Genomic DNA, 17,126 nt, shown 5'->3' on the forward strand with positions numbered 1-17,126 from the left:
AAAAGATGAGTAACAAATAAGTTACATGTAAAATCTTGCAGATCTATAGTAGGAAGACATACAGTTCTGTTAAAAAGAATTTAACAAAAATTGTAGACTCAGTTGTCACTATCCGCTAAAAAATTGTTTCTGTGTAATACATCTAATTGTAAATTTAAAACTAAATGAAGGATGAAATATCTCCATTGTTAAATGATTATAAATATGATGGTGGTTGTGACTTTTGTTTCATTCAAGTTCATTCTTATTTCAGGTTGAATATTGTCTTAGTTTCCTCACTGTTTTCACTCATTATTGATTTATTCTCAATTTGGCTTCCCAGTGTTGTTAACTTGATATTGTCACATTTTTGGTTGATTTTCTGTGTATTGGCTGTTTACTTTCCATAATAAATGCCACCATTAAAAGGAAGCAGAAATGATTTCTTTGCATCTACATTCATGTAGCAAAATCATCCTCTAGGTGAGATAAATATTCCATAATATTTTTTATTATACATGCTACTTTGCAAATAGTTTATTAATGCAATATATTAGCAGTGTTGTATGCCAAAGAGTGGTCAGGCTTAATATTTGTGTTGTGGTTAGGAAAGAGTAGTAAATAGCATGAAATAATACATAAGTTCTTACAACAAGAAAATCTGAAAGCACATTTTTTGCATGTACAGCTATGAGCCAGAGCTTTAACTAATTAATGCTGATCACAGCCATCAGTCACATCAAAAGAACCCCATGTAAAGAGTCACTTTTCAGATTGCTGCATTTATGCCCAGATGTAAGTAAATGGGTCTAAAAGCTGAGATTTTTATCAGTGAAAAGTGCATATTAATTTAAATAAAACGTATTTAAGCTTCCTGTATTTTCGAGCAGTTCACTTCCTGTGGATTGGATGAGGAACCTATCAAACTTTTTAACCAGATTTTACATTTTAATATGGACTCTGGTTACAAATGAGTTCCTTCAAATAATGATGTTATCAGCAAACTTTCTGTGAACATACAGATTTTATTATTGAGAATTATAAATTATATGTACACAATATTTGTTATTTTAATACAACTCGCTGGTGAAAGAAGGAAGGAAGAAGCGAAGATTAGGGTTTAAGATCCTAAGGATGCTGAGATCAAAGACAGAGAGAGAACAAGCTCAGGTAGGAAAGAATTGCAAAGGAAATCAACATTGTTCTTTTTGAAGGGATCTTACCAGCTGTCCCATTAATCAACTTTTCAAACATGAAAGAATAGTACTGCACACTGCAATAATAATTCTCTTTTAGGTATTATTATAACAAAACCAGTCACAGAATCCAATATAAACCGTCTTATTAGATCAGATTATATCAAACAGTGGAAACTCCAGGGTGGAATATCAACAATACTAGGAAAAGAATAGACTGCTACTCACTGTAAAGGTGCCCCTCCCCCCCCCCCACCCCCCCCTGGTGTTGTCCACATACAGTCGACCTTGTTTATAGCAAAATTCAAGCTAAAGGACCACCTCCAGTAAATTAAATATACAATAACTAAAAGAAAGGAAAACATTTATGTAGTTCCTTTTCTGGAATAATTTCATACCAAACTGAAAACAATTCTGTGAGACAGTCTTTCAGATAAATTTCTGCACAGTTACAGTGTGCTACTTAACATAACACACAGCTGTAGCCATGAAAAATCTGGAATTTATAAGACTGTTTGCAACATTTGCCTCAGTTTCTTCCTAACCAAGGCTGGCAGAATTTCTAACATAAAATACTGAAAATGTATGGATGCTTTGAGATTAAAAACTTTTACTAAATCATGTTTTACCACTCATGTGGATTAACATGACTACAGTGCTTCAAGCATTGAAGATAATGTGCAGGTATTACAGTGGCAAGGAATTAATGGTGATGTTGTGCAAGGAATTGTGAAGCATTTGCCTGAAGCTATTTTTGGAGATCATGGAATGGAAAGATAATTTGTATGATCTTTTAATACAACATCTTTAGAATGGCAATCCACCATTTAATCGTGGTACCATCTTATACACGGTGACTCAATGTGACTTATTCTGCTGTCCTGTAACATCTTGCTCATAGATATGCAGCTCTGAATTTTTCATTTGAAATAAAGACTCTTACACTATTATTTTTCAAGCTTTGGGAGAAAAGTGAGACTGTGCTACTGCAGATGTTGTGATCTAAACTAAGAAAGGTTAATTCAGCAATGTACCTTCCTAAAAACAGAAAACATTCATATTTAACAGTTCCACTTAAGTGATGTTGGAATTCTTACAGGACTTATGGACATGGCTTGTGATCTTGAAGGAACTGCATGGAAGTTGGAACCATTTCCACCTGGAGTGGTAGAAGCCTACCAGATCAGAGATGATGGAACAACTACTCTTTTGCAGTCAGAAAAGTACTACAATATTGGAAGCAAACCGGCAGCAAAACCATTTGTGCCATATGATGGTAAGTAATTGTTAATTTTGAAAAGGTGATTGCCTCATTATTTTATATTACAGCAAAAAAATGGGTATAGAAGCCAAACTACTTTAAAGTTTGGGCAACAGCTAAAAGACACACAACATTCGCTCTTGAGAGTTTTGAAAAAAACTTTTTTTTGGTCTCCCATTTCTTTCTGGTCCAAAAAGTGAAAAATATCATAATTCTCATGAATAGAAGTGTTTGCTTACTAAATCTTCTTTATCAACTATTGCAAGGAGGTCAGTTATAGTGTTCAAAAGGTGATTTGAGAGGTGAAGTTCTTTTGAAAAGATGTGAAGACGATTTTCTGGAAAAGCCAGAATTTCACATTATTTTCTCAAAACTTTTACAGCTATACTCATGTTAGAGAGAGAGAGAGTAATAAAAATAGTTACCTGTGATAAAAGTTTCTTTAATACTCATTTTATCCTCCTTTATTCTAAACTCTGAATAGAAAACTACAGGAAGATGGTGGCTAGGGTAAAATTTTGGTATGTGTTTCTGCAAAATGTGGATTTTATTGTAAAAAGGACAATGTGTGATAACTGGGATGAAATTACCTATCTGAATTCATGCATAACTAGTTTTTAGTGTGTAACCAATGCCCTGACATTGGATATTACAAAACTACTAGAAGAAAAAATTGAAATGAACAATCTATAATTTCTGCATGATAGTTTGAACCTTTTGGAAAAGTGTACAAAAGTGATGTTCAGTAGCCACAAACACGAAGTGCAAAAATGAACTAAACTGTGAAACCAATGCTAGTTTCGTGCATACAACTTCTTTCATGTACTTTCTACTGCAAATTTGGGAGTGCAGTATACATTCTCGTGAGCTATGTGAAAAGTAAAAGGGCATTGAGAATAAGACAGGACAAGAAGATTTTCTGACTCGGATAAATAAGAGATCAGATGTAAATGTGATCAATGACAATTTTTTAACCTTAAATTGTTCTGATAAATTATTGGCTTGTGTTGTAAAGAAAGGATGAAATAAAGAATGCAAAACAAGATGATGTGCACTGTAAAAGAAGCCCTAAAATTTGTAGCCTCAAATCTAAAATCAAAATATATGCAATAACCAAGGGCAAAATATACAGGGCTATTACAAATGATTGAAGCGATTTCATAAATTCACTGTAGCTCCATTCATTGACATATGGTCACGACACACTACAGATACGTAGAAAAACTCATAAAGTTTTGTTCGGCTGAAGCCGCACTTCAGGTTTCTGCCACCAGAGCGCTCGAGAGCGCAATGAGACAAAATGGAGACAGGAGCTGAGAAAGCGTATGTCGTGCTTGAAATGCATTCACATCAGTCAGTCACAACAGTGCAACAACACTTCAGGATGAAGTTCAACAAAGATCCACCAACTGCTAACTCCATTCGGCGATAGTATGCGCAGTTTAAAGCTTCTGGATGCCTCTGTAAGGGGAAATCAATGGGTCGGCCAGCAGTGAGCGAAGAAACGGTTGAACGCGTGCGGGCAAGTTTCACGCGTAGCCCGCGGAAGTCGACGAATAAAGCAAGCAGGGAGCTAAATGTACCACAGCCGACGGTTTGGAAAATCTTACGGAAAAGGCTAAAGCAGAAGCCTTACCGTTTACAATTGCTACAAGCCCTGACACCCGATGACAAAGTCAAACGCTTTGAATTTTCGGCGCGGTTGCAACAGCTCATGGAAGAGGACGCGTTCAGTGCGAAACTTGTTTTCAGTGATGAAGGAACATTTTTTCTTAATGGTGAAGAGAACAGACACAATGTGCGAATCTGGGCGGTAGAGAATCCTCATGCATTCGTGCAGCAAATTTGCAATTCACCAAAAGTTAACGTGTTTTGTGCAATCTCACAGTTTAAAGTTTATGGCCCCTTTTTCTTCTGCGAAAAAAACGTTACAGGACACGTGTATCTGGACATGCTGGAAAATTGGCTCATGCCACAACTGGCGACCGACAGCGCCGACTTCATCTTTCAGTGGATAGTGCTCCACTGCTCTTCCATCATGATGTTCAGCATTTCTTAAACAGGAGATTGGAAAACCGATGGATCGGTCACGGTGGAGATCGTGATCAGCAATTCATGTCATGGCCTCCACGCTTTCCTGACTTAACCCTGTTATAACCTTTAATCACTAATAAAGTGTGTGGAGATACAAAAGTAGAAACACTCGCGGGTTACATGTTACTAACTCCGTATCTGTCACTCGACTGCCGGGCCGTGACATCCGGCCAGCGCCGTTCGTAACCAGGTGGCGCTCCCGCGCTCGGCCGAGCTGCGGAGCGCCTCTATCGCCGTGTTCGCGTACTAACGTAGCGGCACTTTTGAATGTCGTGGCACTGTCACAACACTTTTCCCCCCTTGAAAAAAAAAACGCTCACTTTCGTGGAGACACGGACAGTGCGGAGACATCCATGGCCTCTTGGGAGGTCCCGAGAAGATCCCGCGGAGAAACACGAGAGTATGGTCGAAAATGTCCAGGACGGAAGCTGGCGCGTGGAACGTGCCTCCTGGACGAGATGATGGGTGAAAACTCCGGAGCAGCATCCATAGGTGTCGTGGACCTGGGGGTGTGCTCCAGCGAGATGGGTCCCGGAGAAGGCGGCGTCGCGACTGGGGCCGGTTCCGGCGTACTCGGAAGCGGTAGCGACGGCGGCGGCAACAACACGCCCGGAAGATCGGCAGCAGCGACAGGACTGGCTTCTCGGACTGGTGGAGACGAAAGAAGGGGCGGTGGTACCGGCGTGGCCACCACTCGTGGGCGCATCTGGTCGTAATGGCGAACAACCATGCCGCCGTCCGTACGTATTTCACAAAGCCGGCGGCCGCGAAGAGCCTGGACCACCCCTGGAATCCATTTAGGGCGAGATCCATACCCCCGTGCCCACACGTCGGCGCCCACCGGGTATTTTCCCGCACTAGGGGACACAGTACAAGGCCTGACAGGGTGAAGCAGATGCAGTAGGGTGCGCGGTTGGCGGCCATGCAAGAGTTCAGCAGGGCTGCGATCACCCAGAGGCGTAAAGCGATAAGAACTCAGAAATTGCAACAGAGCGTCATCTGTGGAAAAATCACTAAGGAATTTTTTCATTTGGCTTTTGAAAGTGCGGACAAGGCGCTCGACCTCCCCATTCGATTGCGGATGGAAGGGCGGTGCTGTAACATGATGAATCCCTTGTCCAGTACAAAAATCACGGAAGGCCTGCGAAGAGAACTGAGGGCCATTGTCCGTGACAATCGTGGATGGAAGACCTTCTAGCGCAAAGATTTTCGACAAAGCCAGCGTCGTCGCCGCAGTGGTGGGCGACGGACAGCGAACAACAAACGGAAACTTCGAGAAGGCGTCAATCAACAGTAGCCAATAAGTGCCGAGGAAGGGGCCGGCAAAATCAGCGTGCACCCGTTCCCACGGCTGCGCCGGATCAGGCCACGGAGAGGGCAGAGTACGAGGTGCAGCCAGTTGTTGAACACACTGAGCACACGCAGCGACCATGTGGGCGATGTCCGAATCGATACCGGGCCAATAAACATGCCTGCGGGCCAGGGACTTAGTCCGAGAAATCCCCCAATGGCCCTCATGCAATAGTTTGAGAACAGCTTTGCGAAGAGAGGCGGGCACCACAACCCGTGGAGATGCGCCATCCGTGGCCAGAAGAACAACACCCTCACGAACAGACAGACGAAGGCGCAAGGCATGGTAGTTGCGATGGGGATCCGACGCCCGGCCCTTGGTCCTGTCCGGCCAACCCCGCTGAACAAAACCAATCACCTGACGCAGGACCGGATCCCGCGCAGTAGCCGACGCGACCTGCGAACCTGTAAGTGGAAAACCCTCGACCGCACGACGTTCTTCCTCATCAATGTGGAAACAGAGGAGTTCATCGCGATCGAAAACCGGGTCGGGGCCCATCGGCAAACGCGACAACGCGTCAGCGTTGGCGTGCTGGGCCGTGGGGCGATAGTGAATCTCATAGTGAAAACGAGACAAGTATAAGGCCCAACGTTGCAGGCGGTGAGCTGCCTTATCCGGAAGCGACGCCGAGGGGCTGAACAGAGAGACCAGCGGCTTGTGGTCGGTGATGAGGTGAAACTTAGAACCATACAAAAAAACGCTGAACTTTTTCAGAGCATAAACGATAGCGAGCGCCTCCTTTTCTATTTGAGAGTAACGCCGTTGGGCATCGTTGAGGGTCTTGGAAGCGTAGGCGATGGGTCGTTCCGACCCATCCTCATACCGATGGGCGAGAACAGCCCCTAGGCCATACTGTGACGCGTCAGTCGCCAGAACCAAGTGCTGACCCGGATGGAATGTGGCAAGACAAGGCGCCGACTGCAAATGAGCCTTCAGGCGGACAAAAGCCTGCTCACACTCAGCGGACCAACAGAAAGGAACGTTTTTGCGTAACAGCTGATGCAGAGGATGAGCCACCGCCGCCGCGGAGGGAATGAATTTGTGATAATAAGCAACCTTGCCTAGAAACGCCTGAAGTTCTTTGACCGTAGACGGCCGGGGTAGAGCGGTAATGGCCACAACGTGCTGTCGTAGAGGACGTATACCCTCACGGGACAAGTGGAAACCAAGATACACAATGGAGGGTTGGAAGAACTGAGACTTGTCCAGATTGCACTTCAACCCTGCTGAATGCAGAACCCGAAACAGTGAACGCAAATTGCGAAGGTGCTCCTCAGTGGAGGCCCCCGTGACAACAATGTCATCCAGGTAGTTGATGCAGCCGGGAACGGAAGCCGTGAGCTGTTCCAAAAACCGCTGAAAAATGGCCGGCGCGCTAGCGACGCCAAATGGTAACCGCTGGTACTGATACAACCCACAAGGAGTGTTGATGACGAGAAATTCCTTGGAAGATGCATCCAGCGGCAACTGATGGTACGCCTCCGATAAGTCAAGTTTGGAAAAGAACTGGCCCCCAGCGAGCTTGGTAAATAACTCCTCAGGACAGGGAAGAGGATAAGTGTCAATGAGGCTTTGAGCATTGACAGTGGCTTTAAAATCACCACACAATCGCAGACTCCCGTTTGGTTTAGAAACCACCACGACGGGCGATGCCCATTCGCTGGAGGTAACAGGAAGGAGAATCCCCGAAGCTGTTAACCTGTCTATCTCAGCTTTGACAGGCGCACGCAACGCCATCAGAATAGGGCGTGCCCGGAAAAACTTAGGGCGAGCCGTAGGTTTAAGAGTAATGTGGGCTTCAAAATCCTTGGCCCGACCCAGACCCGCAGAGAACACGGACGAGAATTCAGAACACAAGCCATCCAGCTGTTGATACGGAATGTCCTCAGATATGAGGTGCACAGCATCATCAATGGAAAACCCGAACAACTGGAAAGCATCATAACCGAACAGGTTTTCAGTGCTCGCATGATCCACCACATAAAACGTGAGGGGCCGAACAACAGACTTGTAGGCAGTGGAAGCATCAAACTGGCCAACGATAGGAATTTTCTGCTTATTATAAGTTCGTAGATTTCTCGTAACTGGAGACAAGGAAGGGGAGCCTAACTCCAAATACGTGCGAGAATTAATGAGAGTTACTGCAGAGCCAGTGTCCACTTGCATGCGAATGTCTTTATCCAGAACACGAACAGTAACAAACAACTTATTCGTTTGAGAAAGCACACAGTTAACATCCATGTCCGATGCCTCATCCTCGTCGACAGGAACTTTAGGGGACTGACACACAGAAGCAATGTGGCCTTTTTTCCTACATGAATTACACGTGGCCCAACGTTTTGGACACGCGGCTCTGTCATGCTGTACGAAACAACGTGGACAAGAAGGAAGGGCGGAACGAGCCTGCTTCTGTGGTTGCTGTTTTCGCTGCGAGCGTGGCGGCCCAACGCGACGTTGTTGACGCGAGTGCACCGCCGCCACATCGTCGTTTTCCTGTGAAACAGGCACATTGTCTGCGTCGAAAGTGGTGTGTACAGCGCCTACATCACACCACGCGTCTATTTGCGCACCAGCAGCGTGAGACACTTCAAACGATTGAGCGATGCTGAGAACTTCCGACAACGACGGGTTTGGCAATTATAAGGCACGTTGCCGAACTTCTTTATCAGGAGCAAGCCGTAAAATAGCGTCCCGAACCATTGAATCAGCGTAAGACTCATGATGAGTGTCCGTGACAAACTGACATTTCCGACTCAGACCGTGTAGTTCCGCCGCCCAAGCCCGGTAAGATTGATGGGGCTGTTTACGACACCGGTAGAAAGCCACGCGGGCGGCAACGACATGGGTGTTTTTTCGGTAATAGTTAGACAATAAGTCACACATTTCTTGGAAGGACAGAGAGGCAGGTTCCCGCAGAGGGGCTAACTGAGATAACAGCTGATAGATCCGTGGGGAAATCCAAGATAGAAATAACGACTTACACATAGGAGCGTTGACAACACCGAAAGCCAAGAAGTGTTGCCGCAAACGCTTCTCATAATCCTCCCAGTCTTCAGCGGCCTCGTCATAAGGAGGAAACGGAGGCGGAGAAGAGGAAGACAGACGATGAGTAAGCGACGTCGACAACGCCTGAATAGCAGCCGTCAGCTGTGTTTGTTGCGCCTGAATAGCAGCCGTCAGCTGTGTTTGTTGTTCAATAAGCGCTTGCATAAGCTGTTCCATGTCTGCCCCGACACGAACACACAAGTCCACAACGCAGGGGAAAAAAAAATATCTGACCTCGTCGCCAAAAAGTGTTATAACCTTTAATCACTAATAAAGTGCGTGGAGATACAAAAGTAGAAACACTCGCGGGTTACATGTTACTAACTCCGTATCTGTCACTCGACTGCCGGGCCGTGACATCCGGCCGGCGCCGTTCATAACCAGGTGGCGCTCCCGCGCTCGGCCGAGCTGCGGAGCGCCTCTATCGCCGTGTTCGCGTACTAACATAGCGGCACTTTTGAATGTCGTGGCACTGTCACAACAAACCCCATGCGATTTCTTTCTGTGGGGTTATGTGAAAGATTCAGTGTTTAAACCTCCTCTACCAAGAAACGTGCCAGAACTGCGAGCTCGCATCAACGATGCTTTCGAACTCATTGATGGGGACATGCTGCGCCGAGTGTGGGAAGAACTTGATTATTGGCTTGATGTCTGCCGAATCACTAAAAGGGCACATATCGAACATTTGTGAATGCCTAAAAAAACTTTTTGAGTTTTTGTATGTGTGTGCAAAGCATTGTGAAAATATCTCAAATAATAAAGTTATTGTAGAGCTGTGAAATCGCTTCAATCATTTGTAATAACCCTGTAGATACTGAATTTTAAAGTAGAAGCAATGTGAATTTATAAACCATGTAGCTAAATTTGGCACTAAATTCTGTACAGCAACATCAACAAATCAATAAAAAAAATTCGCCATTAAACAACAACTTTTCTGTTTTCCTAGTGGGAATAAACAATGTTGCAAGAAATGAAAGAGAGGACCTTGTACTCTCACGTAAAACAAGATTACATGAATTAAGAAGTACCACCTCAACCTTCGTTAGTCACTGTTCTCACCCATCCATCCCCCTTCCCTGTTCCCATTCCAGCACTACCCAGCCGTCATTTCACCGCCACACCGTCTTTTATTTTCTATCCTTTCCGCTACTTACCCCCTCCCCCTTCCACACCTTCTCTCCTGCCCTCCGTCGAAACTGCAACACTTGACTGTCTGCTACTCCCACCATTCTATCCCTCCCCCTCCCTGCCCCAGTCTCCTCCTTACCCCCACCCAGTTGCCACTCCCATCATGCACTGGTGCTGCTGTTCGCAGTGTGGTCTCAGCTCTCTGAGACTGCAGATGTGTGTGCAAGTTGCGTTTATGTGTGTGTGTGTGTGTGTGTGTGTGTGTGTGTGTGTGTGTGCGCGCGCGCACGGGCGTGCGTGTGTGTATGTGTGTTTACTGCTGACAAAGGCCTTATTGGCCGAAAGCTTTAATTGTGTGAATCTTTTTATTGTGCTTATTGCAACTCAGCATCTCCGCTATATGATGAGTAGCAACTTTCCTTCTCTGGTATTGTTACATTCCATCATGGATTTTCCATTGTTTGAAGTACCAATATTATCATTTATTCAAATCCACATTCTAACAACATGGCAGAAGTGTCCCATTTTAACAAAAAATTAGAAAGTGCTAATAGAGAGATATGAAATATTGGATGTAAAAAACTATGTACACAAAATTTTAGTGTTTAGAGAAGATAAAGAGAAACACTTTTCTATGTTACAAAAAAAAGTGACATGTGCACTATTTTGCTCCTAGGAGTCCATGAAGGTTTCATCGTTAGTGATGTTCAGAGATGGCGGTCAAACTGCCATATGATGAATATTGTTTTAGAGATGTTGCTGACCTCCTATGCATTTCTTTTTGTGTAATTAGCTGGAGCGTTTGGTCCGTGAGACAAAACTGCAACCATTGTTCGTGAAACATCTGGTTGTTTTGTGCATGTTAGACAATCATTAGCATGTAGATGCCAATTGTCATTGATGTAAATGGACTACATTTTCAGCAATGTCTCTAAAACAATATTCATCACATGTTAGTTTGAACAGTTCTCTAAACATCACAAGCGTCAAAATGTTCTTGAACATCTATTGGTGGGATGGATCACGTGTGACTTTTTTTATTGCATAAAAAAGTATTTCACTTTATCTCCTTTAAACACACTAAAATTTTGTATTTGTAGTTTTTTTACATCCTGTACATGCAGGCAATTTGAAAATGTGGTATTTATAGATAGAAGCAATGTGGGAAGACATTCCACCCAGGACATGATTTCTACATTAAATATATTAGGAAAAAAACTTCTTTACACAATAGAAATAGTAAATAACTGTGAATTGCAGTGCTTCAGAGGTCTTCCATCACAAGGACAAGAACTTCATATTATTAGGAAAATCTGTGCAATCTGCTGTCACTAACTCTAAGAGTAGTGTGATGTTTTCTTACACCGCAGCAGCAGCAGCAAGCAACTCGTTGCAGCCCAGTGAATACCTGTGAAGTGCAGAAAACATTTGCTGCTCTAGGATTTTTGGTATGTCAGTAGACACCAAGACAGAACATGACACTGCATAACATGTGCTTTCCAAATTAGCTGTCAAGAATCAGATCCCATTTTACGACGAGGCCAAATTCCTGGGTCCCAGCTGGTATTAAAAATTCTTGTAGAACTCGTAAAAAAATAGAATGAGTTTTAACTCTGCAGTGTAGTGTAAACTGTTTTGAAACTTCCTGGAAGATTAAAATTGCACGCCATGCCTGGAATCAATCCTGGGACCTTTGCCTTTGGCAGGCAAGTGCTCTACTGGCTGAGCACATACCTGTGAAAGGCAAAGGTCACGGATTCAAGTCCTGGTCTGGCATGCAATTTTAATCTGCCAGGAAGTTTCTAAAAAGATTAATTTCTTAAATGAAAACATCCTCAAATCCACAGTTTTATGAGAGAGTATACCAAAAAATTGTTGCAAAGGTAAAATTTCAGGGCAATAACAGTTTAATAGGACTGTCTGATAACAAGTCGGAAGCTATTTGGATGAAGACTGAAATGGGATAGAGATATTGAGAACAGGATACCATTCCCAAAAATGTAGAAAATGTTAATATTAAAAAGGTGATTTACCAAATTATGAAAATACTCATTTCATATATGAAACACCATTATTAAGCTCAAGTTTAACAAATCAAGAAAAACCAGAATTTCGAAAGCTGCTTGTAGCATGAGGGTAGAACCAACAAATGAACATGAAGTGCTTAAAAGTGATACAGGTGGGTAAAGAAATAAAATGAAATAACATTATTTATATTTTCTTTTTTTGTCGTCTCACAAGCTTGCTGTCAGCCCTTTACCAGTAAAAAATAATAGAAATTTAACAAATGATCACACTTGTATATTTACATAAACAATGCCAAAAGCTGACGTAAAGAGAAGACATATAGGTGGCATATTATCTGCCACCATCACATTTCCCTACACTTTATCACAACAAAGCATACTAAAGGACACCTTTCGGAGAGATAATGCTGCATATGTTAGCTTCACAGCATGCTTAATGTTTTTAATCTTTTCAATTATAAATGTGAGACATTTAATGTTTTATGTTTATCTGCTGTGTTTTTGAGTTCACAAGATGAAAGATTAATGTTTCTGTGACAGCACAGGCTGTGCTATGATTTTTGAATGAGTAAATAATGAAATAAATAAGCTTTTAAATTGTGATCAAATCAAGCAATGATGTAGAAAACAATCGTTGTTGGCCATAGTCTCCAACATGTTCACAAATAGAACAAACTATTTCCTGAGAAAGAGAGCTCGTATACATGAATAACGTCTAACATGGCAGAACATACTTCTCTTAAATTAGTAAGAAAGTCTCAGGATCTTTTAGAAAACATGAAACTGAAGAAAAAATTTAGAGTGAGTTCGAGGTGAACCCATGAACTATAACTTTATAACTCCAATGTCCATGGCTATATCCTCTGCTCTACCAAGATGTCGTTAGCTTGGAGCTCTCATATTGTATGATGCCCTAACCGCTGATATGATAGAAACTGCCATTTGATTACGATAAATGATACCAAGAATGGCACATTTTTGATACACTTTCAATGTGCAATTGCCATGAAGCAGGTTACTTAGGTAACACACAGGTGATAATCTGAAAATAATGAAAATTCTTAAACCAACAGTAGGTCATTTTCTTACAACAAATTGTACCATAATGATGTGTTTTTGATAGATCCTCAATATGCTATTGCTTTGAAACAGCATTTAAAACCCACTGAATTTTGACTTCAACGAAACCTAATATGGCTTTTCCCTAGTTCCGATTGTGACATATGCATGATATAGAAGTGATGTCAGATGGCCAGGCTGAAATGACGAAGTCTTGGATGACACGTAACAGCTGTACACTGTAGAACTCATGCCCCCAAATCTCTGCTACATACAACTTGACAGTAAAATCAAGAAGCAGTCATGACTACTACATCTACATACATACTCTGCAAGCCACTGTATGGTACGTGGCGGAGCGTACCCTATACCATTACTCATCATTTCCTTTTCTGTTCCACTTGCGAATAGAGCAAGGGAAAATGATCTTATCTTCACAGTCCTCACGCGCAATGTACATAGGCAGAAGTAGAATCATTCTGCACTCAGTGTCAAATGCCATTTCACTAAACTTTCTCTGTAATGCTTGAAAACAATGTTGCCTTCCCTCCAGTGATTCCTTATCGAGTTCCCAAAACATCTCCATAATACTTGGGTGCTGTTCAAATCTACTGTAACAAATCTAGCACCCTGCTTCTGAATTTCTTTGACGTCTTCCTTTAATCCGACCTGGTGTGGACCCAAACACTCGAACAGTACTCAACAGTGGGCCGCACAAGTGTCCTATATGTGGTCTCCTTTACAGATGAACCACACTTCCCTAAAATTCTCCCAATAAACCGAAGATGACCATTCACCTTTCCTCCTACAGTCCTGTTTTTCCTACTCCTCTGCATTAACTGACATTTTTCTACATTTAGAGATAGCTGTCATTCATCACACCAACTAGAAATAATGTCTAAGTCATCTTGCATCCACCTACAGTCACTCAATGTTGACAGCTTCCCATACATCCCAGCATCGTCAGCAAATAGCTTCAGAGCGCTGCTTACCCGGCCCGCCAGATCAATTACATGTGTAGGAAATAACAGTGGTCCTATCACACTACCCTGGGGCACTCCTTATGGTATCCTTGTCTCTGACGGTCACTCACCATCAATGACAACTTAGTAGATTCTGTTACTTAAGAAGTCTTTGAGCCACTCACACACCTGGGAGCCTATTCCATGTGTGTGTGTGCCTTCGTTAACAGTTGGCAGTGTGGCACCATGTCAAATGCTTTATGGAAATCTAGGAATATGGAATCCACCTTTTGCTCTTTATCCATGGTTTGCAGGATCTCATGTAAAAAATGGCCAAGGTGACTTTTGCAAGAGTGATGCTTTTTAAAACCATGCTGATTTGTGGATGGGATCTTTTTCCTCTCAAGGAAATTTATTATATATGAACTGAGAATATGTTAAAGGATTCTGCTGCAAACTGATGTTAAAGACATTGGTTTGTAATTTTGTGAGTTCATTTGTACGAGGTGCATTCAACTTCTAAGGCCTCTGATTTTTTTTCTAATTAACTACTCACCCGAAATCGATGAAACTGGCGTTACTTCTCGACGTAATCGCCCTGCAGACGTACACATTTTTCACAACGCTGATGCCATGATTCCATGGCAACGGCGAAGGCTTCTTTAGGAGTCTGTTTTGACCACTGGAAAATCGCTGAGGCAATAGCAGCACGGCTGGTGAATGTGCGGCCACAGAGAGTGTCTTTCATTGTTGGAAAAAGCCAAAAGTCACTAGGAGCCAGGTCAGGTGAGTAGGGAGCATGAGGAATCACTTCAAAGTTGTTATCACGAAGAAACTGTTACGTAACGTTAGCTCGATGTGCGGGTGCGTTGTCTTGGTGAAACAGCACATGCGCAGCCCTTCCCGGATGTTTTTGTTGCAGTGCAGGAAGGAATTAGTTCTTCAAAACATTTTCGTAGGATGCACCTGTTACCGTAGTGCCCTTTGGAACGCAATGGGTAAGGATTACACCCTCGCTGTCCCAGAACATGGACACCAACATTTTTTTCAGCACTGGCGGTTACCCGAAATTTTTTTGGTGGCGGTGAATCTGTGTGCTTCCATTGAGCTGACTGGCGCTTTGTTTCTGGATTGAGAAATGGCATCCACGTCTCATCCATTGTCACAACCGACGAAAAGAAAGTCCCATTCATGCTGTTGTTGCACGTCAACATTGCTTGGCAACATGCCACACGGGTAGCCATGTGGTCGTCCGTCAGCATTCGTGGCACCCACCTGGATGACACTTTTTGCATTTTCAGGTTGTCATGCAGGATTGTGTGCACAGAACCCACAGAAATGCCAACTCTGGAGGCGATCTGTTCAACAGTCATTCGGCGATCCCCAAAACAATTCTCTCCACTTTCTCGATCATGTCGTCAGACGGGCTTGTGCGAGCCCGAGGTTGTTTCGGTTTGTTGTCACTCGATGTTCTGCCTTCATTAAACTGTCGCACCCACGAACGCACTTTCAACACATCCATAACTCCATCACGACATGTCTCCTTCAACTGTCGATGAATTTCAGTTGGTTTCACACTACGCAAATTCAGAAAACGAATGATTGCACGCTGTTCAAGTAAGGAAAACGTTGCCATTTTAATTATTTAAAACAGTTCTCATTCTCGCCACTGGTGGTAAAATTCCAGCTGCCATACGGTGCTGCAATCTCTGGGACGTATTGACAATGAACAGGGCCTCATTTTAAAACAATCCGCATGTTTCTATCTCTTTCCAGTCCGGAGTAAAAAAATCAGAGGCCTTAGAACTTGAATGCACCTCGTATATCCTTCTTATATGCAGGAGTCAACTGCACTTTTTGCAGTCACTTGGGACTTTGCACTGGGCAAGAGATTTAGGATTAATTGAAGCTAACTAAGGGGCCAATGTACTCTGTATAAAACCAAACTGGGATTCCATCAAGACATGGTGACTTATTTGCTTTAAACTTTTTCAGTTGTTTCTCTACACTATGCCCTCCATATGGGAGTCAGTGCAGTCAGTGCAATGGTCAAATGACTGTATATTTGTAAGATTCTCTTGCATGAATGATTTCTTAAATACGAAATTTAAAACTTTGGCTTTACTTTTGCTATATTCTATTGCCACTCCAGACTGGTCAACAAGTGACTGGATAGAAGTGTAGGATGGTGTTAGTTGTAAGCTTTACGCATCGAGCTTTTTACAGACACACGTATTTCTGCCTGCTCAAAAAACACAGTTGATATCAACAGTTTCATGAACGTTGACAGTTGGTATGTAAATCTGTGTGGAAAATATTTGAAATATGTCCTGATAATTTAATCTCTGTAATTCACTATTGAGAAATGTATTTTAATATATATTCTGGGGCAGCTCTGCCTCTGAGTCTTCAACTACAAGCCACACCTGTTCCGTCATTATAATACATAGCCTCTAAGAATTTAAAGGTTGAATGTTCCTTTTATTCTTTTTATTTATTTCTTTTCTTGTGTTCATTTTGATTTTTTAAAGCTTCAGCTATTTGTTTCACCGATGTAAGATAATGAACTTCAATATTCCTTTTTTCCATGGTTTTCACTGTCCTCTCTCTGCTCACTGGGCATTAGGTATTCATCTGTTACAAAACACAGTCTGCTTCATGTTGGCAATATGTGAACAAACATTTTCCAGTGTGCATAGCGGCACACAAGATATGATGTGCAGAGTGCATTAGACTCTGTGGAATATGCATGTTCTGTGTTTGCTGATGGGGCAGCGTAATATAATTTGGTAGTAAAATGTATTAATATGTGTTGTGCGAATAAAGCATAAGTTTATTTTGTCCCTTAAATAGTTGTTTCCTGTCATTTAGCTGTGTTAATCTGCTTAAACTACAACAGGTTATGGGCCCAGCTACTGGATTAAAGTGAATAATAAGCTTTAAGGTGTCGTTTATTTGCGCAAAAAGTGTGTGGAAGTTCATATAAAGCTGGATTGTGTACGCTATACGAAGAAGAAAATAACT

General features: G+C 42.7%; 1 protein-coding gene across 3 annotated transcripts in view; it reads left to right on the plus strand.

The window, feature by feature from the left end:
• LOC124615558 (asparagine synthetase [glutamine-hydrolyzing]) overlaps positions 1-17,126 on the plus strand; it is a 231,326-nt gene that overhangs the window by 53,731 nt on the left and 160,469 nt on the right. For all 3 annotated transcript variants that reach the window (XR_006979801.1, XM_047143533.1, XM_047143534.1), the window contains exon 5: positions 2,275-2,451. Coding sequence is in view for 2 of the 3 variants with exons in the window: in XM_047143533.1 (XP_046999489.1) it covers positions 2,275-2,451 (177 nt within the window). In the remaining variant the exon portion in view is untranslated. The remainder of the gene's footprint in view (positions 1-2,274; positions 2,452-17,126) is intronic.

This window comes from Schistocerca americana, chromosome 5 (assembly GCF_021461395.2).
Source record: "Schistocerca americana isolate TAMUIC-IGC-003095 chromosome 5, iqSchAmer2.1, whole genome shotgun sequence".
Classification (NCBI taxonomy): Eukaryota; Metazoa; Arthropoda; class Insecta; order Orthoptera; family Acrididae; genus Schistocerca; species Schistocerca americana.